The following is a 26,505-nucleotide window of genomic DNA, read 5'->3' as shown; positions in this document are numbered from 1 at the left end:
TGGGCAGCTGAACGTTGTACTTGCAGCATGCACAGTCCTTCACGCACTTTCAGCCCAGGTCCCACTAGATGGTGGTGGTGCTGCAAGATAAAAAAGATGCAGAAGCCTGCCCAAGCTGCTGCAATTTTGGTTTGTTATCCTTCAGCATTTTTATATGTTTCAAATGTACCCTCAGCTCACATTCTGTATTTGCTATTTTGCACCAGATTTTTAAAGCTACTGGATATGTATTTTTTCCTAATGGAAAATTCTGAGTGTCATGCAATAGTATTTAATAGAATCACAGAATGGTTTGGGTTGGAAGGGACCTTAAAGCTCATCCAGTTCCAACCCCTGCCACGGACAGGGACCCCTTCCACTGGAGCAGCTGCTCCAAGCCCCTGTGTCCAACCTGGCCTTGAGCACTGCCAGGGATGGGGCAGCCACAGCTTCTCTGGGCACCCTGTGCCAGCGCCTCAGCACCCTCACAGGGAAGAGCTTCTGCCTAAGAGCTCAGCTCAGTCTCCTCTCTGGCAGGTTAAAGCCATTCCCCTCGTCCCATCACCACGTCCTTGTAAAGAGACCATTTTTTATTTCCATATAAAATTAACTCAACTACTTATGTTGTAGCCTGGAACGATCAACTGCAGTGAACACACTCTTGATTTCTCTGCCAAATAACCCTCCTGAAGTAACAACTGTAATGAACTATCCCTGTGAAAACCTTTTCAGTCATAAAGCAAAAACCCATTATGGAAGAACTGAAACGAAGCCCCTTGGGTCTGTACTTTGTCACGGCGGGTGGAGAGGCTCATGCTGCTGCTGGGGATGAGGGAGGGCTTCGAAGGGACGAGGAGGGACTGAGCAGGCGTCAGCTCCCTGAGGCAGTAGCACCGCCATGGCTCACCCAATGACACGGTGAACACGGTGCCGTGGACGCGCTCCCGACAGGTCTCGCACCTTTACTCTGCACCCGAGTGAAGAAACCCAGTTTTACACCGAAAGAACCCAATTTTACTCCCATATCACCACTTTCTGTCAGTCAGAGCTGAGCAACCCGAACCTGCAGTACCTCAGCCCCACCGCCTCTCCCACCCACAGCGCCCTCCAGCGGCGCCGCCCCACACGCACCCCCCCCGCCAAGGACATCCCGCTCGGGACGCGCATGCGCACAGCAGGTCGTGCGCCTCTGCTCTTCTGTGCGCCTGCGCAGGTGGCCCGCCGACCAGCCCTCCAGCCGGACTCGGCGCCTGCGCAGTGCGCTGCGCCCGGCTTCCGCCTCCTGCTGTGCTGCCCTTCCCGCTTCCGGGGATCCTCGGCTCCTCGGAGCGCACGGCAGCGGGCACGGTGGCGGCGACGGCGGCGGCTGAGCGGCGGGGGCACGGCCCCGGCTCGCCCCACCGCACCGTCGGCACGGCGCCAGCCGCAGCGCTGAGGGCAGCGGGGCAGCCGCCGCTGAGGTAAATCCACTCCCGTTCCCTTCCCGGGCTGCCGTCCCCTCACCGAGCAGGGTCCCCTCAGGGTGCCCGCAGCCGCGGGTTCTCCCTTAGGATCTCCCCGCGGCCCCGTGGAGAAGGAGCGTGGGGCAGCTGGCGAAGGACGAGTGGGGAAGGTTATCGGGTTCAGCCGCTTCTCCGGGCAGGCGCTGGGTGCCCCTCAGTCCCCGTCCTTGCTGGCGCTCGGTGCTAGGTCTTAACGGGGTGTTTCGATGTCCTGGCTGTGCTCTTGCATCTATTCGGGTTATTTAAAACTGAAACCTGTCAGCAGCCATGGAAACAAGCTGAGGGAAGCATCCCTGTCCCCCAGCACGGGTGTGTTGTGGAGTCGCAGCTGCCGCCGTGGGAAGCTGGAAGGAAGGGGAACAGCAGCCGCTTTTCGGTGATGTCCTGGCACTTGCTTTAGGGAGTTTTGCTGATTTCTGTGGTGCTGGTTTTCTTTATTTCTGAGAGACAGAAGCAGCGGTTGGAGGAAGTGGGGACGCAGATAGTTCGTACTCTGAGAAACGAGAGGGTAGGTTCGTACAGCACAGCACGTATGTGGTCTGCACCGTAGCAAAAAGGATCGGGAAAGCATTGGCTATTTTCAATGCTATACATACAGTTGTATAATGGTGTCAGGATGCTGAATTACAGGGATGTAACTGCTTGCTTTGCTGAAGACATAATTAGGTTGACAGCACTGTGACTGTTGATTTTAACAGATCTTTTGAAGTGGGTGCTCTCCGACTTTGAAAATTTACAGATAAAGCAGAGCCGTACTGATTCATTTGCAGATGAAACTGATGTGGGATTTTAGTGTGCTTAGATTAGAGTTAAATATCTGAAAGCTGGTTGTTGCTTGAAAGAATCTGATAATACTTTTCATATCTAAAACTTCCTTGGTTTTGCTCTAATGTAGTGGATTTTGTATCATATATATCTGATGTATTTATTTCTTTTGGCTTTTATGAAGACATAGAACTTTTAAGGAATTCTGCAGGAGCTGAAAGACTGACAGTGAAGAATGAAGTGTGAGGCTTTACCTGATACGAAAAACCATTGAAACAAAGGCTTGAACACTCTTTTAGTGGATACTGAAAATTGCTGGTGAAAGTAGTTAAATTTTGACCTATGGCATTACTTTTTGGAGCCTGGAAGAAATGTGCTTGCCAGCCTTATATCACAATGCAATGAGTATGTGTGATACCCAAGCTATCCTCATTCAGTGTGAGGGTATAGCACATAGATATATGTGCTGTTATTAAAGCATATATGTCTTTAAATATAATTAAATAATGATATAATGAATGTTATTAATAGTAAATAATATTATTTATATTTATAAAAATTGATAATAAAGTTAATATAGTTGAGTAATAAACTTTAAATAAATATGATTAGATAATTTTATTAAACATAATTAAAAAATTGTAGTCTAAAGTACTGTGATTCACTCAGTTGCCCTTGGCAAAGAATTAAAATTTTCTATTTCCACTTAACAATACTGATACTGATTTAGGCATCTAGCATTTCAAATTTTAATCTGAATTGGAATTTGTGGCCCTGTTCCAAAAGATGTAAGATATGAAGCCCAGACATAGACTGTGTTCATGTCCTGCTCTCATATGAAGGTTGTTTTTTAGCTCATAAGTGCCCTGTCTTTTCTGTTGGAGCTCAGTGAATTCTTTGTGTATCAGATACAGTGCAGGGGAAAAGTTTCTTATCAGAAAGATACCATGCTGAACAGTGCTTTTGGAAAAGTGATTTGATGTCAAAAATCTACTGTTTCTTTCTGATAGCAGAGCTCTTCAATTCCTTTTATAAGTACACATTCTGAAGACATGTCTAGATGTTTTTTTACTTTCATTTTGCATAATATTTTACCTTGAATTTTCATTGCTGGGATTTGAGAATATTTGTAAATATGCTATTTCCATAAAGACTTAGGTAATTAGAAAACCAGTTCTGTGCAAGACATCCATACTTATGCTTAAGTACTTCTTCTGTATGCTTAAGCACTTCTTTTTCAGAGATTATTTAGAAGCAGCATATCCTCTTTTCAAAGCTGAGAAGAAGCAATTCCAGTGTTTTCCTATGGCCTGGCACTTGATGTGTAATAAGAGACTGGAGTAAAGAGAATCATTACAATAGCTTGAAACTTGACTGTGTTGGAGATGTACTTAATAAAGATTGTCTCTTGAATGTGTTGCCAGGTGTTTGCATATAAACAGCGTCACATTAATTGTTTCCACTGTAAAGTGTGATTGTGATTGATGTAGAGCAGATACTGGTCAATACAAAGAAGGGCTATGAGGCATAAACAAGAAATTCATGAGGTATGTACCATATTTAATTTATTAAATATATGCCATGTTTATGGTACAAAATATATTAAGTTAGAGCGAAAACAAGGATTTAGAGAGATGAGAAGCTATGCTGCTGAGGGTATGGGATAGACTTGGGAATAAATTGGTAACACCACTTTGGGGTTGTATCATGGGTTTCCATCACAAGCTATTTCAGCTGCTGCTTTCCAGAGCCATGTGCTGTGTTACGTATGTCCCAGATTCTTGAAATCGGGCATATCTCTTTGTAATTTGAGATAGCAGAGGTTGAATCTGTTGGGACAAATTGGAAATGTAGTTGATGGACTGGTTCTTCTGAATACTTGTTACCCTGTCTGTCTCACATTATGGTTGCTGAGAGGGGTCAGCTCTGAAGCCATAGAGGTCTCCTTGTACAGAACTGGGCTGCTGCTGAGCTAAAGGGTTTTCAGTGCTTTCACTGCTTGATGTAGTTATTAGAGTTGTTTCATTTGTTGTGAGGTTGTTTGCTAGACTAGCCACTGAGAAGTTGAAAGAAACCACAGTTTACTCATTAAATGGCTTTGCAATTTGGATTACATGTATCTGTAATAAAAAGTAGGTTATTCACCTAAATTAGGCATAATTGTCTCTAGACATTATCTGATGGATATTTATCTGTCAGCAAGGAATGGTCCAAATTGTCCATGGTATTGGATGCAGTAGTAGGTGTGCCCGTGAGCTTTACTTAAAATTTCTGCAGTTATTGAAGTTAATGTTTATACTGTACCCTTTTAATGAAATTACAGTTTGGTGATTTTGATTTGCCACCAGTGCAGTGCTTTTTAGGTAGGACTTAAATCCATTGTATGTAAGTGCCATGGGATTATTATTCTAGTGTGCAATATCTGTTCCTGTCCCTGCAATTACTGACCTCTATCACTGTGCAGTCAGAAATATTGAAATAATCTTTACCTGCATCATAACTGAAATATGAGGATTCCTATGAGTCTGTCCAGTGTATAGTCTGAAGGAAAAAGTGACCAAAAAAGATTTAGGCTTTGACAGCTGACAGATTTTTAGCCTGTATATAAATTATCTGTATATCTCTTTTAAAAAAGTAAAATAAAATTTTCCTGCAATATTTTTCCTTTCTTCAAAAAATATCAGGGAAAAGAGTTGTGCTTAACCCTGAGGTGCCCTTTTTGTTTAACTGACAGTGCTGGGCCTCATGATACAGTAGTTGTATTATATCATTTGTCTTCCTAATGCCCTTGGTAACCTTCTTCCAGTAAACACAGGGAAGTAAGGTTTACTCTTACAGTAGATCATTAGCCCCATTGGAAAACTAAAACATCTTAGGCACAGCCATTTTACAAAACATATTTCCAGTGATCATGAGTTTTGTAATTTAACTTCTTCAGAAGTTTGGTGTTTTGTTCTTTTATTTCAATAATACATCTGCATTTGCACCTGCATTTCATTAACAGTGAGCTGCAGGTCAGGTGAGATATTCTCAACCTGAGAATTTCAAATAACCCCTAAGAGTGGATCTGCATTGGATCAGGTTTAATATAATCACCTGTGCAAACATATGATGCTTTGCCTGAAACATTGGATAATTGTATAATTAAAAGGTCATTAAATAATTAAAAGGTCGAATTAAAAGCAGTTGCTAGGCATATTAGATGTTGAAGTGTAATGCTTTGTCTTGGAGGCTTGTTCTTTAAGAATACAACAGAGACTCAATATAAATTTGGTTAGGACAGGCACTGAAGCAAATAAATGACTGTTCTAGAGGAAAGCTGTGAGAATCTCAGTGGGGATGCTTAGCTCTTCACAATGTCTAAATGCTTTTCAAACACTGATCCTCTTCCCTTGAAGGGAGCCAAGGCAGGGGGTAATCTGGGGTGTAGGCAGCTGCAGAGGAGAACAACATGCAGGAGCAGAAGAAGGGGAAATTACAGGAGAGTGACTAAATCTGTCATTCTCGCAAAAGCTGAACTGTGGCTCGTCCACGTAAACCCATAACTAGTGAGGCTATGGTAACTGCTGAAATTTGGCAAAGACTTGCATTTAGGATTAGAGAGCCAAATGAAAAAAAATCATGTCCCTGTCTTCTCAATAAATTCTCTGTAGCAGTTTAGTATGATTACTCTGACTTGTAATATTTCACCTGCGGAGGCTTAGAGTGTCATCCTCTATTGCTTGTCATCTTCCAACTCGAAGAATGGGTGGATGACACTGCAAATTAATGTGATACACTCAATTTCTCTTTGTGTGTTTCTACTTAGCTTCCACTAAATGCCATGTCAGTGACAACTTGATTGTGGATTTCAAAATGTTGTGAAAACTGGTTAACAGAAGTATAAAAGCTTATTTATAAGGCAAAAAAGAAAGCAGTCAGTAGCTTCATGCAGTTATATGTGCATAATCAGTGTTTGCATTACCGTGTAGGCTTGCAATAGAATATATGAGTTTGTTTAAATAAGACAAGAGGCTTCTCATTTTCAGGGGAAGTCTACATTGGTATAGTTCCTATTGAACTGGGAAAATCAGAAAATATATAGTGAAGAATTCCCAACAGTAATGTTGTTTTGAATACCTTTTTCTAACAAGTTAGTTTTGGACGCTTTCATTTACAAGTAGTAAGTGGTGTTGTATTTTCTATAGCTGTTAAATGTCAGAATCCTTTTGTTTCTCTCAAAATATGTTAATTTAAGTTAACCATCCAAATGCAAGAGTTTACATGTCACAAAGTTTATTTTAAATACTAGAAAATAAAAGAACCAGAGAAATAAACCTAGGTACTTGTTTAGCCAGCTTTAACCAGACGCTTAGAGTTCCTACTCTAAGCTATAAAGCAAAGCAAGAAAATCTTCCTTGATCATGTATTGGGGATTTAATTGCCAGACAGATGGTATGGTTTGCAGCAGTAGGACTGAGTGAGACAACAGCAATGACAGTCAATGTTGTTGAATACAACAGGGCTCTGAACTTAATTTGACAGAAACCAGTGCTTCACCACTTTCTGTTCATCATGCATGTGGTCACTAACTTTTCCAGTCAGAAATTTAGGCCTACATCTTTTCTGTTCTCTTCTCCAAATAGAAATCTAACTCAAAGTTTTGTGCTGCATTCGTACTCCAGATGCCATGTGCTGATTTCCAGAAGTTGACTGCTAAAATTTTCAAACTGGTACCTGGCTTTTTAGCTAAAATAAATTAATTCTCCTTTCATTATGAAAAAGAAAATCTTCTATACTTTTAAGACTACTAATGAGCATTTACTTTGCACAGTCTGTGTTGGATGTGAATATTGTGTCCTTGTGAAAAGGTTGGATGTGAATATTGTGTCCTTGTGAAAAGGAAGGGGTGTAATTCAAGATTGTGGAACATGATGGTAACATTTCACTCCTTGTACTGATTTGTATATCATAGGTTGTATGGTGATTATTTGTCTATATGGTGGAATTCTCGCAAAGAGAGCTTTCTAAGTGTGTACTCTTTTTGCCGTAGTTGTGGGCCATTTTCTTTTATATATTAATTTGAGTTTAAACTTATTTTTCCTATCTTATCTTACAATTATGGAAATAATGATAGGCATGTATACTTGTTATTAATACTCTGCTACCAAAAACCTTGCTGTAAGTTCTGAAGGCAATCAAATAATATTATTATTTTTTGCATATTCTATCACTTAGACATCCAGGCATGGGAAACAAGAAAAACAAGTTGGTCTTTGGATCCATTACTTTGTAATGCTAAAAGCTGGATAAGCAACAAAAACAGTAAACAAGACAGATGCAGAGTTACTTAAAACAGTGTTTAGAGTGTTATAGTTTTGTTCTTTGATAACTTAATCTGAAGGTTTTTTTTCTTCTTGGCCAGAAGTATGATTGCTATATGTACATGCAGCGTATTTCAAAGTACTACTATCTATATATAGAATTGGTGCTTAACACTATTTTCCTAACGAAACAAGAGTGCTTTACTGATCAGTTTGTTCATGATATCTTTTCAGATTACATCAGATATGACTATATGAATAGCCTAGGATAGCCCAAAGGAAGGATATGATGTCAGAATAACATGCAAAACATTTGTGAGGTCTGTGAGGTTTTTTCTGTTGTGCTGAAAATTTCTTGGTTGTCTTTAATACAGTTAAAATGAGTGCCATTTCATTTGTATGTGTCCTTGGTTCAGCAGTAGCAGTCATGTTTAATCCTTGGTAGCTGCTGCAGTGCTGTGTTTTGACTCTCAGGCTGGGAACAGTTACTGATAGCAAGTATGTTTTGAGTTACTGCTCAAATGTTTGGTTTGTCCAAGGCCTTTTCTGAGCTCATGCTCTGCCAGGGAGGAGGGGAGGCCGGGAGGAAGGAGAGACAGGACAGCTGACCCAGGCTAGCCAAAGAGGTATTCCATACCATAGCACGTCATACCCAGGAGGTAACCGAGGGAGAGACCCAGAAGGGCTGGAGCTCTGGGGGAATGGAGGATGTATCGGTCGGTGCTTGGTCGCGCAGGGTGGGGTGAGTTATGGGTCAGTGGCTGGTGAGGTGTTGTATTCTCTTCACTTGTTGTTTTCTTTATCATTATGATTTGTAGTAGTAGCAGCAGTAGTGATTTGTGTTATACCTTGGCTGTTAAACTGTTCTTATGTCAACCCATGGGGACTACATTCTTTGGATTCTCCTTCCTAACTCTCTGGGAGTCGGGGGAGCAAGGGCGGGGGGGAGTGTGTTAATGAGCTGTGCGGACTTGGTTTAAACCACGACAGTATGCAAAGGAGTTGCTTTCGGAATTGATCTAAAAATTCATGTTTGTTGTGACATACATAAATACAGATATATTGCTTTCAGAATTCTTAAGGTAACTTGTTGATTTGAGCGGCTGAAAACTTGCCCTGGTTGAAAAATAATTGTTTTTTTTTTTTATCCTGAGGTATTTTACTTTAGCTGGGAAGAATTCCAAATTTGTGTTCTATAAGAAGTTTCAGAATTGGGAGGTTGGTTTCAAGTCATTGATTCTTCTCAAACACTTGAAAACATCTGGGCAATGCGGCTTACCTCTTTAGGAGAAGTTTGGCTTTTTGGAGCCTTTGTTGGGTATTTTGTGTATCTGGTAACTTTGCTTTGCTGTCAGCCCCTCATATACTTCAAGGTTTAGTTGAAAGTTTATTGTAGGTACTTTTTTTTCATTGATTCCTTTTATTTGAGAGAGAAAAAGTTAGACAAAAGCTTTTGTTAAAAGTTTTATATGCCCATTTTTTGATTAAATAATAGCCGCATGTTCTAGCTGCGAATTACGTCGGCTTCATGAAACTTGAATTTTCTTTTACAAGTTGACCACAAGGAGTGGTTGATGTCACAAAGTGCTATTGAAATGAATTGGCATAGATTGCAATTTTAACCGTAAACATACAGAAATATTAGGATAATTGAAAGTGGCTGAAAAGTGGGCCTTATCTAGGTTAAATTAAGCTTGAATTGCTTTTAAGGGAGGTGAAGTTTCTTCTTTTTTAAGGTATTTGTCTAGTATGTGAACCTTCTTCCATGGCTTAGATAGCTGCATTTGGGTAAGAGAGGGGACTTTAGTGTAAAAAAATTAACTCCCCCCAAAAAAACCACAAAAAAAAACCCAAAACCAATATAACCCTACTAACAACAACCCCCCCCTGCAAAAAAAAAACAAAAACAACAAAAAAAAAAAAACAAAAAAAAACCCCAACACAGGACCACAAAAAACCCAATGTGTGGATAGAAAACACAGTGTAACTCCTAGAAATTTTAATACTGCATTGTTAGTGATAAGATCCAAGCACCAATGCTGTATTTCAGTTTGTTCTGTTTCAGAGCCAGAAAATGTAGCCGGCACTTAACTGTGTTCTATGAGTATCTTAGCTACTTATTTTAACTGTTGCTCTGGGATCTCTGTACTGCAATCTGCATGTACTTGTTTTCATTTCTAGTCTCTTGGATCATTCTTGCCTAGTTCTAGCATTAAAGCTTAAAGATCAGAAGGATTTACTGGGCAAAATGTATTTATCTGATTCCTGTTAGATAGGACTGGGAGTTTTAAAAGGATTTAGAAATGCACAGCTTCATCTGCAAACTATCTTAGTGTAAGAGTCTCTTTACCTGGTAATGGGCACTTTGACCGTTTTAGACTGACAAAGTGATCCTGTATTCAGGGTCTCGGGGTGTAAATTGAAGTGCCATAATTCCTACCAGTCATAAATAGGCTGCCTTAATAAGAAAGAAAAATGGAGACTTCTGCTTGGCTGTCATAAATCAATATAAATGCTATCAAGTTTCCCGCAGATGTGGCCTTTAGCTGCGTTAATCAATATGAATTTTAGAACACAGTATACTTCTAAAGTAGCAGGTTATTCTTGATACGTAATGTTAAAGCTTTATTTTATCTCCTTTTGGTTGAAAGCACTTCATTTCTTCCATATCTTTGCTTGTTAGAGATGTCTAGAAAATAGTGCTGTTTTTTGAGGTGTCAAGTTTTTGTTCCATGCTGGAACAACTATAAAATCCTAGAAGGGTTTTCATGAAATTAATGTGTTCTTTGAAAATCTGATTCTATTATCCATTGCCATGCTAATTTAACCATTGCCATTTGTTTCCCTGAAGTTTGGTCTGATCTGGCTAAGTTTTGTAAGTTATCCAGTGTATCTTTGTATCAGGTTTGTGGGTTTTTTCAACGCAGTAGTGCTTATGTCAACAAATGTAGCTGCTTACTAACTTGCAGTGTTTTTTGTTATGAACAATGTACTAAACAGCTGTGTTTCTGCGTTTCCTTCTGCTCTTCCTAGGGCTGCTGGAGCAGTATGAAAAGCCAATAGTTTGCTGTCATTACTTGCTGTGTTCTGAGAGACTTGAGCTGTAATTTAATGAAAGCTTTGCCATTTTAGTTTGAGATAGAAGAAATAGGTTACATTTTGAACAGAAGAGGAAGAATGGTTTACAGGCACAACAAAATGGAAACGAAACTATTCTAAAATCACTTTGTCAAGCATTGAAGATGCATGATTGTGGTGGGTTGACTGTGTGGATGCCAGGTGCCCACCAAAGCTGCTCTGTCACTTCCAACCTTAGGGCAACGTGGGGGGAGAAAAATATAACCAGAGGCTTGTAGGTAGAGGTTAGAACAGAGAGAGGTCACTCACCAGTTACCATCATGGGCAAAACGGACTCAATTTAGAGAAATTAGTTTAATTTATTACCAGTCAAATCAGAGTAGGATGATGAGAAATTAAAACTAAATCTTAAAACCACCTTCCCCCTACCCCTCCCTTCTTCCTGTCCTCGACTTTACTGCCTATTTCTCTACCTTCCTCCCCACCACTGACTTATGGTGGTTGTGGTCAGTTCATCACATGTTGTCTTTGTGGCTCCTTCCTCTTCAGGGGAGGATTCATCACTCTTCCCTTGCTGTAGCTAGGGTCCCTCCCACAGAAGAGAGTCTTCCATGAATTTCTCCAGCATGGGCCCTTCCCATGGGCTGCAGTTCTTTACAAACTACTCTAGCATGGGTCCCTTCCTTGGGGTGTAATCCTTCAGGAACAGACTGACTGCTTTAGCACGGTTCCCTTGCAAGGTCACAAGTCTTGCCAGCCAGCCTGCTGCATTGTGGGCTCCTTTCTCCATAGGGCCACAGGTTCTGCCAGGAGACTGCTCCAGCATGGGTTCCCACAGGGACACAGCCTCCTTTGGGCATTCCCCTGCTTCAGTGTGGGGTCCTGCACAGGCTGCAGGTGGATACCTGCTCCACAGTGGACCTCCATGGGCTGAGTGGCACAGCCTGCCTCACCGTGGGCTGCACCATGGGCTGCAGGAGAACCTCTGCCCTGGTGCCTGGAGCACCTCCTCGCCTCCTTTGTCCCTGACCTTGGTGTCTGCAGGGCTGTTTCTGTCCTGTATTCTCACTTCTCTCTCTGGCTACAGTTCCACAGGGTTTTTCCCACCACCCCCCCCCCCCCCCCCCCCCCCCTTTTAAAATACGTTATCCCAAAGGTGCTGTTCCTGTCACTGCTGGGCTTGGCCTTAACCAGTGGCAGGTCTGTCTTGGAGCAAGCTGTATTGGCTATGCTGGACATAAGGGAAGCTTCTAGCAGCTTCTCCCAGAATCCTGTAGCCCCTCCTATCCAAATTTTGCCATGCAAACTGAAGTGATAAGAAAGTTATAGTGTTATAAAACTCAGAAAATTGCTTACAAAATTGTTTATGAAACTTTTTAAATTAGTGTCTTTTGATTACAGAAATAGTTCATCTTTATGTAGTCATAGAATTGTTCAGGTTTTGATTAAAAAAAAAATCATCTCAGTAATTTATTTTCAACTGGTATATGCTTTATCTTACACAAATCATAAACGAGAGCCACCTGTATTTCCAGTTTCCTCAAGCATAATAATGGTATATCTTTGCTTCCTGCAGGGCAAGGCCAGAAAACAATGCAGTCATCAGGGCACAGATTCCGCGATGTTGAGCACCACCCACTTCTTGCTGAAAATGACAACTATGATTCCTCTTCCTCAGAGGCTGACATGGCAGAGAGGGTTTGGTTCATCCGAGATGGCTGCGGTATGGTCTGTGCTATCATGACATGGCTTCTGGTTGTCTATGCAGACTTCGTAGTGACTTTTGTCATGTTGCTGCCTTCCAAAGACTTTTGGTACTCAGTGATCAACGGTGTTCTCTTTAACTGCTTGGCAGTACTAGCTTTGTCATCGCATCTGAGAACGATGCTGACTGATCCAGTAAGTATGCAGTTGTTCCTTCACATTGGATTGTTCTCTCATGTAGCTCATCGACTGTAGAGATGTGAGCAAGTGGTATCAGTTATCTCCTGCTAGGAAAAGCAGTGTTAGATTCAAAACCGTCAAGGTGAAGGCATGATATCTGTACTTTTCCTGTTGCTCTGTTGAAACTATAAATAATTCTTTACTTGAGGAGCAGGCAGTGTAAAATTAAGAGGGAGACATAAGCTCATGGGAAATTTAGTTTATTTGTAAAATATTAACCCAGGTTCTGAAGAAGGTGATAGAGTTTTAGTCTTCTCTGGTGAAATTTTCTTACTTTTGTTTGTAAGATATATTTTTGAAACTTCGTAAGAAGTCGTAGCTTCACCCTCTTGTACTTTTTGAAATGCATCTTACATTTATGGCACATGAAAGAACTTTTAGAGGTAGACATGCTGTAAAACCTCAGTCACATATCGGCATAAAATAAGAACTACCGTCATACATTATTCCATGATTACTGTTTAATTATGTGGAGTCAGTGGTGAGGGAGATTTAAGTTGAACCCACTCTGGAAGAGTGTAGGTGTGAGAGGTCTTGGAAGTACTCTTTTCTTAGGACTTTTACTCTTCAAGAGTTCAGGAGATGAAATTGTTTATTTTGTATTAAAATCCACTACTCTCTTAAGGGAATAAATCTGGGGAGAGAAGGGTAAGGGTAAACACTTCTGTTTTCTCCAGATTTTTGAGATGGTAACAGTGTATACGGAAGTTAGGGGAGTGTTCAAAAAAACCAGGAGTGTTGTAGTTAATGGTTTCCTAGGTCTTTGACTTACTTCTCAGCCCACACCCGGTGATGAAATGTGCCAACTTCTACAGACTGCAACAGCTAAGAAAGTTAATGGTTCAAGGATATATTGCTTACGAATTCATCCTGGTAAAACTGTGTGTCTTTCTAGACCTATGTTCTTTATGGATAAAAATTACAGTAATTGAAATGAATCAGTGCCTTTTTTTCACCACTCATTTCTTTGTGTCTCCCAGAGTGGAAGACACGGTAGTGTAATAGAAACTAAGATTGACGGAAAAAAGGAATAAACTGCCTCAAAACACATGAATAAAATAACTATTAAAATGGATTTTTTTTCTTATTCAAATGAATTGGTGACCATCAGAGACTGTGAAAGATGCTTTTGAAATAGAATATATTTTTATCAGCAAAATGCCAAAAGTACAGCCTGAAGGTACTGTCGTTAGTGACAGGGGAATAGGTGGATGTGAGATATGTTTTATAAACACAAATTTACCTCTGTTTAGGAGTTCTCTCTGAGATAATTCACCATGTTTACACCAAAGTATTCACTTCAACGAGAACATTCATGTTGCAAAAAACACTTCAGCGACACAATGTGCGCGTTTCAGAAACTCTTTGAGTTTGTGCACTTCCAAAGGCCAGCTGGCTCAAGCTTGAAGCACCACTTAGCCAAAGAGTTCATCTAGGGCAGAACTTGGGCTGTGTTTAAGGCAATACAAACACGAGACTGTTATTCCAGGACATATGCAACAAAAACTTTCTGCCAGAATGGAGGGGTGTTTCGCAATTTAATCCAGAGTGCCTCCTGGTTTTTTTTTTAATTCTGTCCTACAAAGTTCCTGTAAATTCAACGTGTTGCCAGTGGGCTCTTTTTGAATGAAAAATAGAGTGTTGCAGATGATTTAAGGCAACCTGGAGCAGGCTGTCTCGGTGTCATGTTAGGTGCTGGTCTGGGGGAGTTGGTACAGAAAGGCCACTGCACTTTCATTTCACATTCCCGTTTATTTCGCGATCACTTCTTGTCACAGATAAGCTTTTAGCTCTATAAATAAGTAAGGTGACAGTGGTAATGTCCATTATTTTCTTCTTACTAATCCAGAATTAGATTCTGATCTCACGAGGCTCTCAACTGATATTGTTACTGGAAGAAGCAATCCTGCCTACTTATCCTGTCTATTCGTCATCTTCCTCATTGTGTTGGGCAGCTGCTAATGCAGCTCTGTGATGAACAACTCAGAGAACTAATCACTAAAAAATAATTTATTTTCCTGATGGGTTAATTTTCTTTTGGGTCAGTTCCTTCAAATATTCACCAGGTAGCTACATAAACTTCCACAGCAGCAGAAGGCCGCAGATGACACTAGATACAGAATAAATAAGGCAGTGGTGGTTCATGTGAACAGTGTCCAAGCTAAAAGCTTAAGTATAAAGTCAAAAAGGTGACTGTTGGTTCTCAAAAACCTGTATACATGGGGCTAAATCTTGGATGCAGAGATTTGTAATAACATCTTTCAAGTAGTTGTTGATTTAACTTTTGGGGATGTCTTGGCCTAATAATCAAATGTTACAATTAACATATGCTGTTGTAAGACAGTATGTCTTCTTGTCAGCAAATACTGTACCCATAAAGTTTACGTCTGCATGTAAAGATATTTTATGTATGCTGGTGACAACAGATTCTATCAGAATTATGCTAATACTTGGCCACAGATGAGTCTTGCTGAAATGAAAGTGCATTTGAGGTCAAGCAGAGGTAATTTATGCGTTTTTTAGTGATTCTGGCTTATAGCAGGCTAGCCTTGAATAAATGAATTTATTTCAGCAATTATGCTGAGATTACTGGTATGAAGTCTATAAAATGTATTTTTTAAACACTCAGACCATTTAAGAAGCTTTCTCTCCTTTAATTGAAATTATTTCAGGGGGCTGTACCCAAAGGAAATGCCACTAAAGAATACATGGATAATTTGCAACTGAAACCAGGGGAAGTGATCTACAAATGTCCAAAGTGCTGTAGTATCAAACCTGAACGTGCACACCATTGCAGGTATGCCATTGTTTTAAAGCAATTATGCATATTGAGTCTTGGAATAATGTTCCTGATTCTTATGTGGGGTTGTGGTGGTTTTCTTTTCCCACAAGTTGCTTTTTGTATCCAGTAAACTTTCAAATTCATACATTGCAGAGTATTTTATAGATGTAATATACTATGGCCAAAAATGAATGGGGGTGAGAGGAAAAAAGCAAGATACTCAGGAGCTTTTAAAAATAACCATACTGTGGTGTCTTAAATAGTGTTTGATCTCTGAATATTTTTTCCTGAGCATCATTGTAATTATTGTGCCATACTGTTGGTAGTGCAGGCAGGGGAGAATCTCAAGGAAATTTATTTTAGAAGCTCATTTAAGAAATCTCTCCTGCAGTCTAAATTAACAAAACACAGATGAGTTTTAAACTGTTGCTTTAATTTGTGGCTTGTCTTCTTTGTGTGTCATTTGAAGTACATGTGAATTATCAGATTATTTTCCCAAAGTGGTATGCATAATTGTTTTAATGCATTTCTGCTTATTGAAGATTCATTTTAATAACCACACAAGTGATGATAATTTGAACTACAGGAAAAGATAGTAAATATATACATTCCAATTCTCAGTCTTTTTGAGTTTTCAGGCACTGTGGATATGAATTTGTAATGTTTATTGTGTGAGAGTTGAAAATAGATATGCCTGCATAATTAAGGCTTACATAAATATGTAAATGTTTCTGGTGGCTCTCTAGGTGTAAGGAGTGATATGTATCGAATAGTGTGGCATATTACAGTTTAGTCTGTGAGTTAGTGCCAATCAGAAGAAGAGAGTGAAGTCTTGTCAGGACTCTGAAATTATTCTGTAAATTTGTGCTTTCTAAATTAAATGTCTCAGTGTGTGCTGCTTATCTTTGTGAGCAGTATGGCTGCAGAGCTATTTCCATTATAAATAATCAGCCACTGAAGTCTTGTTCTCTCAGATGTGAGTGGGCTTTTGTATCTGGAGTGTGAAGGGAAAAGTTCCATGTATAAATAGTCAAGTATAGAATTATCTTCTGCTAGTTTCTCTGTGTTGTAGGTTAGCTTTTGCATGGATGCAGGTACCAGGCCTTCCTTCCTGGGCAGTGAGTTTGGTTCTGGCTGGTTTTATTAGCTTCAGTAGAGCATTACATGAAGACAGCTGTACCTACTGCTCGGTGGGCCTGGGGGTAGAAGCAGTGCAGCTGCTTTCTTGTGGCAAAATATAAGCTGCTAATCTCTGGGGATCTCAAACAGCTTTGTGCATTCTGTTCATTGGCACTGTGTCCATGGAAGGCAGTAAAGGGACACCTGAGAGACTCTGCTAAGTGTAGGCTGGACCTTAATAATTTTCTCATTTTGAATTAGGCTGGTTCCTAAGGGACTTTGCAGGTATCTTTGTGTTTTGCACATCTTCAGTCCTGATAGGATTACTAATTTGGAAGTAGTCTTAAATGAAGATATATCATGTTAAGTTCTGCATATGGGCAGACAAGCTGGAGTATTGGAAAGCTGGGTTGCGCTCTGTGTGTGCAGTTAGATCCACATCTGTTAGACCTGGAGCTAGCAACTATGTAGGTTTCAGGTACATCTTTCAGTGTCCCTTGGGTACATTTGCGCCATCATCCTTGGCAGGCACTGTGTTATCTTGGATGCTCCAGTAGCCTGTGATCCCAGTTAAGGTGGCATTTATTGAAAAACTATTTCTTTGTGGAAGAAGAGTGAAAATTAAGTAGGGACTTCAGATATGTTGTTTACAGCAAGAATTTGAGCAACATTTATTGTTAAAGCAGGGCATGAATGGGTAGTGAAGGAAATCCTTGATACTTTCGAAGAGTTTATTTTCAGTAACCAGTGGTTTAGGGACCTAGCTTTGAATGTCTTGTGCATTGTTTTACTTTTTATGCTGTGGTAAAATACACTGTGAGATGTTCCACGTAAGGGCGAAGGATGCATTTTGGTGCTTGTGCATTGCATAATTGCCTCCGCAGAGCATCTGAAAGAGAAGTCCAGAGCCTCAAAATGTATCTGTTGTAAGCCTGCTGTCATTTTTTTTTCAGTAGTTGGATATCTGGTTTAATTGTCTTTGTTTCTTTTAATCTGATTCTTTGTCATGGACTTAGCACTAAAGTAGTTTACTGAATAGAAAAAAGGTTTGTTTGATTATATTGCCAACTTTTTATTGGCCTACAAACCCATTCCAAGGACATTAAAAGGGTGGTCTAGTCCCAAGTAGTCAAAGTGGCAATTTGCTGATGGGAGAGACTTGAAAATGGAAATTGAAGTTGGTTCCTGTTGGGAAATACTTGCACTCAAAGCCACAGTGTTTTGAGTAGTAAATTATTAACAGAAGAGACTCTTATGATGTATTTATGAAAATTGTTGTGCAATACTGTAGCAGGATTTCTTTTGAGGAAGAAAAATAGTTTCATAATACACATTAGTGATGTCAAAAAGAACAAGAAACTTATTTACAGCTAAATAACTAGCCTCAGTGAAACACATGAAACTGAGGTTTTACTAAGCAGTTAATATTTTCAGCATAAAGAAGAGGCTTATCCCAAGTGAATGCTATTTCATTTTCACTGAAGGAGCACAGCTGTCATTATTTCTGGCCTATTTTGAGTGCCTGTGTTTGTATGTGGGGAGCTGTTATCCAGAAACAAGTCACTGAGATGTTTGCATCAGTCTTCCTATGAATTTTTGTTATCCGGAGCAATTTCTCTTAAGCAGTTAGCTGCATCTTTCTGGATGTTACCTTTGGCATTCAAATCTGTAACTGCATCTGCTGTTGCTGGAGTGCATTCAGCTGCAGTGCCAAGCTGGAGAAGACTGTCCTTCATCCACAGCTGCTTGTTCTCATTACCATATTGCTCCTTCCTCTTGTGTAATGCATGAGTGTTCATACGCAGTGAAACAACCCAGGTTGCAGCTCATGAGTGACTTCCCCAAACTCTTGGTGCAAAAATATCTGTGCTTGGACAAGGAAAGGACTAGAATACAAGTGATGGCGGTAGGAAGAAGGCAGAACCACTGTGTTAAGCACTGCGGTGTGTTTGTTGGCTAGAAACGTTTGTTGAAGCGTGGTGTGAGATTAGAAAGGAAGGCAGGGTTCCAGACATCTGATGTCTTGGAGAGCTCTGTGTGGGCTTGTGTGAAATACTGAATGAGCAAAAGTGAATCCTGCCCACCTCACATCTTCCAGTGTTTGGCTTGATTGAGTCTGGGTATGATTTTACTTAGTATTCCACATTAATATTCTTTTTAGAGTGATAGTGTATATTATATGCTACATTAAGAGGCTTGCATGGTTGTGGTAGCTGGAGTTAGCTCACCTTTCCACAGAGCTTGGGAAATTAATGAGAGGCTGAACTTACAGGCAACAGGCTGTGTGAAATGAGAATCTTTTGGTGAACCTTCTGTGAATGTCTTTCTTCAGTGATACCTGTTTCTTCTGCACTAGAGAATTGTTGTGGTGTTTACTTATGTTGGGATTTTCATGTGTAACTGACACTGCTAGTTAAATTAGTAGCTAATTTAAGTAGTTTAATTATTAGTGGAAAAGTAATTTGCATCTGAGGATGAATTGTCTTTACCATCCATAAAACAAGAGGCAGTGGGAATGTAGGGGCTGGGTTATTATAGCTAAGGGCAAAGCGAACTTCAGAGGAGCAGTGAGATATTTGGGATTCTCCCATATAACCTGCACAGAAGTTCTGTCTCTTGCTGAATTACCTTTAAATCATGCATATATAGAATCATAGAATAGTTGCGGTTGGAAAGGACCTTAAGATCATCCAGTTCCAACCCCCCTGCTATGGGCAGGGACACCTCACACTAAACCGTGTCACCCAAGCCTCTGTCCAACCTGACTTTGAACACTGCCAGGGATGGAGCATTCACAACCTCCATGGGCAACCCATTCCAGTGCCTCACCAGCCTAACAGTAAAGAATTTCTTCCTCATATCCAATCTAAACCTCTGCTGTTTAAGTTTCAACCCCTTACCCCTTGTCCTGTCACTGCAGTCCCTAATGAAGAGTCCCTCCCCAGCATCCCTGTAGGCCCCCTTCAGATACTGGAAGGCTTCTATGAGTTCTCCATGCAGCCTTCTCTTCTCCAGGCTGAACAGCCCCAACTTTCTCAGCCTGTCTTCATACAAGAGGTGCTCCACTCCCCTGATCATCCTCGTGGCCCTCCTCTAGACTTCTGCCAACAGTTCCATGTCCTTTTTATGCTGAGGACACCAGAACTGCACACAATGCCCCAATTAAGGTCTCACAAGAGCAGAGCAGAGGGGCAGGATCACCTCCTTTGACCTGCTGGTCACGCTCCTTTTAATGCAGCCCAGAATATGGTTGCTTTCTTGGCTGTGAGCGCACACTGAAGCCAGCTCATGTTCATTTTCTCATTGACCAACACCCCCAAGTCCTTCTCCACAGGGCTGCTCTGAATCTGTTCTCTGCCCAACCTGTAGCTGTGCCTGGGTTTGCTCTGACCCAGGTGTAGGACCTTGCACTTGGCATATATATATGATGGCTTAAAAATTATTTTATGCGTTTGAGCATTTATTTCCCTACACAAACACCCTTTTCTTCACTTTATTGACAATCATTTGGCTTTGCTTCATGGCTTGTCACTGCAGCACTCACAGATACCATATATAAATAAGCATACATTAAAACCAGGGGATTTTGAATAATAATGCCTGCATTTTTTAGGCTTATTTGCCTTTGTAACTGCCAAAATGAAAATGCCCAATATTTTTTACTTTCTGCAGGAAAATCTGCAACATTTTGTGTGTGGCTTTCTTAAGCACAAAGCTAGGAGAATTCAGTATCAGTATTACTTAAGCTGATGAACTTAGTGGAAGACCCTTAACCCATGTCACAGCTGTTCTGTTTCTCTTCCATTAACTTTGTGCTTAGCTGCAGATGGACCTGAATATAAGAGAAATGAGCCCTCTCGTGCTGTGTATGGCTTAGCACATGTAAAATGGAGTTACTGAAGTATTTGACTTGTGGAAATAACCTTGACTCAGAACTGGGCAACACCAAAGCAATTAGTTGCAGAACTAACAAGGAACACCAGTGTTTAAATACTCATTATAAGAAGGCAAAGAATGTGTGCTGCCTATATTTTCAATGTTTTGTTTCATGTTTGAGAGCGTGAGGAGTGACCTTGTAAGCTGTTCTTCACTTGAGATTTTGCTGGCATATGTTTACAATTGTATGGCCAGTTGAAACCTCAGTTTCTCTTTGAATATGTGAATTTTGTTTTCCTTTCTTTCTTTGTTTTTTTTTTTTTGTTTGTTTTTTTTTTGTGGTGATTCACAAATCAAATTTACAACTTAAAAGTCTGCAACCTTGAAGTAATTACTTAGTGTAAAATAGCTTCTACAGAAGGGAAGATTCTGTTAAATCTAGAAAGAACTAAAACCTCCCTTATGCAGTGCCACAAGTGTCTAAAACAAGTTACAGGATTCCCTCGATTGTATTTTTTGCATAAGCAGTAATTTTCATGTTAATATTGTTTTTCATATATGAAGAAAATTTTATGTACACAGTCAGTTCTGTAACAACTAAAACCTGAGCTGTGAGTGAGCAAATAGTTTCTTTAAAGAAATGCAGATACAATAACTGTTAGCAGTTTGTCAAGAAATAATACAGCACATCATCTTATGACCACTGGATATCCTTGTTGCAATACTAAAATGTGAAGTACTGTTTCTCAATGGAAGTCTCTTTTTCTGTCTGTCAGTATTTGCAAACGATGTATTCGAAAGATGGATCACCACTGCCCATGGGTGAATAATTGTGTGGGGGAGAAAAATCAGAGGTTTTTTGTTCTGTTTACGGTAAGTGAAAAAAACAGCTTGATTTCAGTACAAATCTACCTTGATTATAACAATTTTGGTTGTGCTTAGTAATGATTAATGGCTTAAGGGCACAATTGACTTTTGTTGTTGGGTTTTTTGTTTTGTTTTTTTTTTTTTAATTCTATGCAAGATATTCTCCAAGAAGATACTTATACTCATTTTAATCTCGTACTCTTTAATATTATTAACTACCTTAATTTTGCTGTGTTTTATGTAATAAGTATTAGAGAAATGGAGCTATGTTTAGGGAGCTAATCCTTAAACTTTCATTGTTACCCGTCTTTTTAGATTTAAGCTTACTTAGAATTTGGTTTTACATTATTGTGTTGAATTAAATATTGAAATAGGAAAGTGTATTTGCTGTGCAGTGGTGAAGGTTGGCTGGTATGAATGTCTGCTTTACTACCTGGCAGCAGTCAAAAGTAAGCACACTCTCTTATTTCCAGATGTATATAGCCCTAATTTCAGCTCATGCGCTCATACTGTGTGGTTTTCAGTTTTTCTCCTGTGTCCGAGGGCAGTGGACTGGTAAGCAAATACTTAACTTTCACTGTCATAATACAGCGGATATTAAGGGAAAGTTACACTTATTTTAGTCCCATGTATGAAATATTAGAGGACTTCAGTGTTTTTTAAGTGAGGTCCTGAAAATATCTCATACTTGTTTCCTGTTTACCCATCTCTCTCTTTTTGGTTACCTTTTAGACATTGACTGTAAGAGCTGTTTCCACATAGTAAAGAATTTACTACCTCTGTAACAGGAAGTAAGCAGACAGCTGGTCTTCAGCCACCTCAGTGCTATATTACATGAAACTGCCAGCTGGGCTTTGTATGTCACAGCACAGTTCTGTGAACAACAGAATTTCTTCCTCATTTTGCTACTGGAGCCAACTGTGGGGCTCCTGTAGAAAAGAAATTTCCTAAATTGACCCAGTTGTTTGTTTAGGCCTCTGACTTGCCTTTCTTAATGTTCCAGTGTGCCAGAGCTCGTTCTGAGCTAGTGCTTTTGCCAGAAGATGGTTGATCATATGTTCTTCCTGGTACCTGAAACAACAGGGGAATACATGTGACTGGGTTTTGCTGGATATTCCATTAAATGGATGGAATCTTAGTCCTTTTTCTACTTGAAGCATTCTGCTTTCTTTATACTATCTCATTTCTTCTTTCTTTAATTATAATCAGTTGATCAGTTGTTCTCTCAAGATGTGAGTGTAAGTTTAAGTCAGAATTTGCTTACTTTCTATAGGGAATTGAAATAATAACAGGAATTGCAGCAAAATGGACCATCTTGCTAATATTAACTAGCAAGTTAGAGCTGGCAGTGGTGGTGGTTTTTGCAGCATTTGTCGTGCATGAAACTTCAAGCTGCTCTCATCTTTATATATGTGCAGTTCTGAGTACTTAAATTGTCTCATGTGCAAACATTTATTTGATATCCTTGAAATACTGAGGCAGGATTGCAGTAATGCTGTACCATATGCTTTATAGGAAGCCAAAAATATTACTTCCATAAAATTCTTTATTTCCTTGGGCAACAAATACAGCTGCTGCCGTGCTAGAAATTAAGTTTGTTTTAATTGTTGAAAATGCTTTTTTGACTGCCAGATATTTAGCTTTTATTGCTGTTTGTTGAAGAGATATTTTAGTATGAACACGCTCTATAGACTTTTATTTATTTATTATAACTGCATATATCATTTTCACAGAATGCAGTGACTTCTCCCCACCTGTAACTGTGATCCTGATGATCTTCTTGTGCCTTGAGGGTTTTCTGTTTCTCACTTTCACTGCAGTCATGTTTGGCACCCAGATCCACTCAATATGCAATGATGAAACGGTAAAGACCTCTACTTGTATGTGCTGTAACAGTTATTTTAGGAAGATGTGATTAGATGATATTTTATTTGATGAGAGGAGGCTCTTGCTTTGGAAAAAACCTCAGATCTTCATTTTTATTTTCTGCAGCTTTAAGGATTGAAATACTTTCTTGGGGTTTTCTTTTTAGCAAGAGTTCTTACATTATTTGCTTTTCTGACCTAAATTTTATAATTAGGTTTTCAATTACAAACACTGCACAGATTTTGACCTCAGTTTGGTCTTTCACTTCCCATCTGTCACAAACTCTTGATACCTGCTATGAGAAATGTCTGCTCTTCTCAGGCTTACACTTAAACTAGGTATCGTACATCAACCCTTCAGGCTTTCCTCTAGTTCTGATACCTTTTGTATTAGAGTATCACCATAGTTTGGACCTTTGGTTCCCCTGCCCTGCAGTGTTAAGCCTTGAGATGTTTTATAATGGGTTATTGACTGGAAACAGAAGGAATTTGAATCTTGTGGCTGCTCAGAATTTTCTCATGTGAGGCTGTTTAAAAGTGTATTTCTGTACTGAAAAGTAGCTGTGAAAAAAAATTGGTAAATATCAAGCCTTCATCAGTGGGAAGTACAAGAAATGATCGTAAAATAGTGCATTTGGGAGAGTAAGCCTAGCTTCAGTAATTGCAGTACAAGAGCCTTCTCGGAAGCCTTATTGTCTCATTTCATTAACTGTGTAAACAGCTTCTAGTGTAGGTGTATTCTATGTAGATCCTCTACTGTAATATCAGCTTTTCTGGTCATTTTATCTTTTAGTTTGAGGGGGGAAGAGGTAGAGGTAGATCAGCCTTCCTGTGCACGTTTTATGTTCTAAGCCTTCTGCACTGTTCCTACAGGGCTAAATCAGCCACTCTTATTTCTTTCTTACGAAGTAAGTAGTAGAAACTGATCAGCTCACTAGCTATACACTGAAAGAATGCCAAATAGTCATCAGTTTCAGTAAATGCTATTAGACTTTGCTAACCTATGGACCTAATGGTGTGTCACTCCATGTCTGTTTCTATACAGGAGATCGAAAGACTGAAGAGTGAAAAGCCAACATGGGAGCGAAGACTACGCTGGGAAGGAATGAAATCTGTTTTTGGGGGTCAGCCTTCACTCCTGTGGATCAATCCTTTTGCAGGATTTCGAATCAGGCGACTTCTACTGAGAGCAAAGAAAGGAGGACCCGAGTTTTCTGTTTGAGTCTAGTTATGCTGGAACTTAGGGGAATACTATATAATATTTATTTTGGGGCCAGAAAAGGCTGTCTACATATAATCTGTGACCAGGTGAAACTGATATCAGACATTTGCTTGTAGCAAGCAGAGTTTTATACGTTTATTGTTACAGACATCTCATTAACTTTCAGAGACGTGAACTGGATCTGTAATGGTCTTAACAGCAAGATAACAAAGGAAAAGCACGTGGTCACACTAAAGAAGCCAAATGTTGTCATGCTACTGTAATTTATTTTGAGATTTAGTTTTTGTTAAAACCTGCTTATTTGATAAATGTTTGGGGAATTACCTGTGTGTTTTTATAAAAAGTATATACTTAGGTGCAGTTGTCAATCATAAGGAGAAGCATTATGCTGAAAGTTGATCTCAAATGAGACCTAGCCTTCTAAATCTAGTTTTCAGGGAAAAGAAAGCAGTTTGCTCAGTTTTAATTTTTATTTCGGCTTGTCCTGATAAACAGAGCTGTACACTCATGTCCCACTTCAGACACACATTCCTTATATGCAAGTGATTCAAAGGACTGGTGCACACAACAGCGTAACACATGAGAGGCACTCTTACACCCCTGCCAGATGTCTTCCCAGGCTCACAAATACATGTCTTGTGTTTGGCAGTGTTAATCATAGAATCATAGAATAGTTAGGATTGGAAAGGACCTCAAGATCATCTAGTTACAACCCCCCTGTTAATCTCATATGACATTTAGGTAAGCCCTAAATCTTCAATAAACACAACTTTTGACTAATGGCTGTGGTCCAGATTCTGCCCTCAGATACACGTCTCCAGTTCTTAATGCATTGATTCTAGAGGAACTTAAGTGTAGATGTTTGGGGATTGTGTCTAGTCCTCTGCAGGGATGACTGGAGCCAGTAACTGTAACCTCCTGTGTGAGATTAAAATTAATGTACTGCAGATTGGAGACAATTCGCAGAGAACAACTGTCTTTGTAAGGTCTTGCTCAGCCCCTTTTTTTCTTGTACAGACTTTACATAGAAGGAAAGCTGTTAATGATCCCTTAAACAAAGACATCATAGGAAAGCAGAATGTGCTTTCTCAAGTACAACAGATCGTAAATGTAGAAAGATTTGCAGTCCTGGGTGACATGGCTTGGTGTGTGGTGTATCTGCCCATGGCAGGGGGGTTGGAACAAGATGAGCTTAAGGTCCTTTCCAACACTAACTATTCTATGATTTAGAATTTAACCATTTTCCAACTAAAACTATGAAAAAATTAGAGCAATATACATCTAGAACTGCTTTACATGGGCCTGACAAACAACAGTATTGCTAAGAAATGTTCATAAATTTTCACATACAGAAATACAACCTGCAAGTAATGAAATTCAGCTAAAAGTGGATTCTTTAAAAATTACATTTAGGCTATTTTTTTGTATTATTGTTAATCTGTTCTATAAATTGCAATATAAATTATAAAGCAGGAGCCTTGATGCATAGCTTGAAATTGTGCCTAGAAAGTAAACAGCTCCCTGTTCTGGGACTTGCCTTAAAATTGTCCTGTTCTTGCTTTTGGTTTGCCAGTAGCACTGATGATCTGTCCCACCTTAAGCAGTTCAATGTGCTGAAGAATTTTTCTTTATAAAGTTTATGTACTACAGAACTTATAATTAATTTATTCAGTGACCTGCTTCTTCAGTTCTTTGTAACTGTGTCGTCTTGATTTCAGCTTTATCAGGTTTTATACCACTGGGTGGGTGAAATTACTAAGAGAGCCATTTCTTATCTGTGGCCCTGCCAGCAAAACATCGCAATACTACGTAATGTGTTCACTCTGCCTGAGAGGGTTGATGGGTTAAGACTAGAGAACTTATAGGTGGATATATCCAATGAAATTGCAGTAAAATCAACAAAACTGTCTCATGTAACTGAGAAGGAAGTTGGAAGTTCCACAAGAATCTTTGCATATTCAGTTGCACATCTTAAAAGATTGGGAAGAAATGTGTCGGGCTTTTTCATGAGGCTCTTAATGTGTATATTATTTAATAAAAAGTCCTGATGAAAGTCAGAAGATATCACTTCAAGCAGTTCAACCCTGTGATTTAGCAAGTGTGTGCGTGTGAAATCAGGTTTATTTGGCTTTTTGAACCCTTGTTACATTGTAATTTTTTTAATGTAAAAAAATAAAGTAATAAATTGAAGTCTTAGTTGATT

At 39.6% G+C, this 26,505-nt stretch overlaps 1 protein-coding gene across 2 annotated transcripts; it reads left to right on the top strand.

Annotated features, from left to right (window-relative positions):
• Positions 1 to 1,366: 1,366 nt before the first annotated feature.
• Positions 1,367 to 26,505, top strand: ZDHHC7 (zinc finger DHHC-type palmitoyltransferase 7). 2 transcript variants are annotated; one of them, XM_034073145.1, is made up of 7 exons: positions 1,367 to 1,439; positions 12,204 to 12,526; positions 15,244 to 15,368; positions 21,125 to 21,221; positions 21,689 to 21,770; positions 22,949 to 23,079; positions 24,126 to 26,505. In XM_034073145.1, the coding sequence occupies exons 2-7, from the start codon at positions 12,221 to 12,223 to the stop codon at positions 24,300 to 24,302; spliced, it is 918 nt and encodes a 305-aa protein (XP_033929036.1). In that variant the 5' UTR covers positions 1,367 to 1,439; positions 12,204 to 12,220; the 3' UTR covers positions 24,303 to 26,505. The 2 variants fall into 2 exon arrangements, with proteins under 2 accessions (XP_033929036.1, XP_030907797.1); XM_031051937.2 differs by lacking the exon at positions 1,367 to 1,439 and adding an exon at positions 3,777 to 3,793.

The sequence above is a fragment of the Melopsittacus undulatus genome, chromosome Z (genome assembly GCF_012275295.1).
Source record: "Melopsittacus undulatus isolate bMelUnd1 chromosome Z, bMelUnd1.mat.Z, whole genome shotgun sequence".
Classification (NCBI taxonomy): domain Eukaryota; kingdom Metazoa; phylum Chordata; class Aves; order Psittaciformes; family Psittaculidae; genus Melopsittacus; species Melopsittacus undulatus.
The sequence above is the reverse complement of the archived record's forward strand: the minus strand, read 5'-3'. Positions and strand labels throughout refer to the sequence as shown.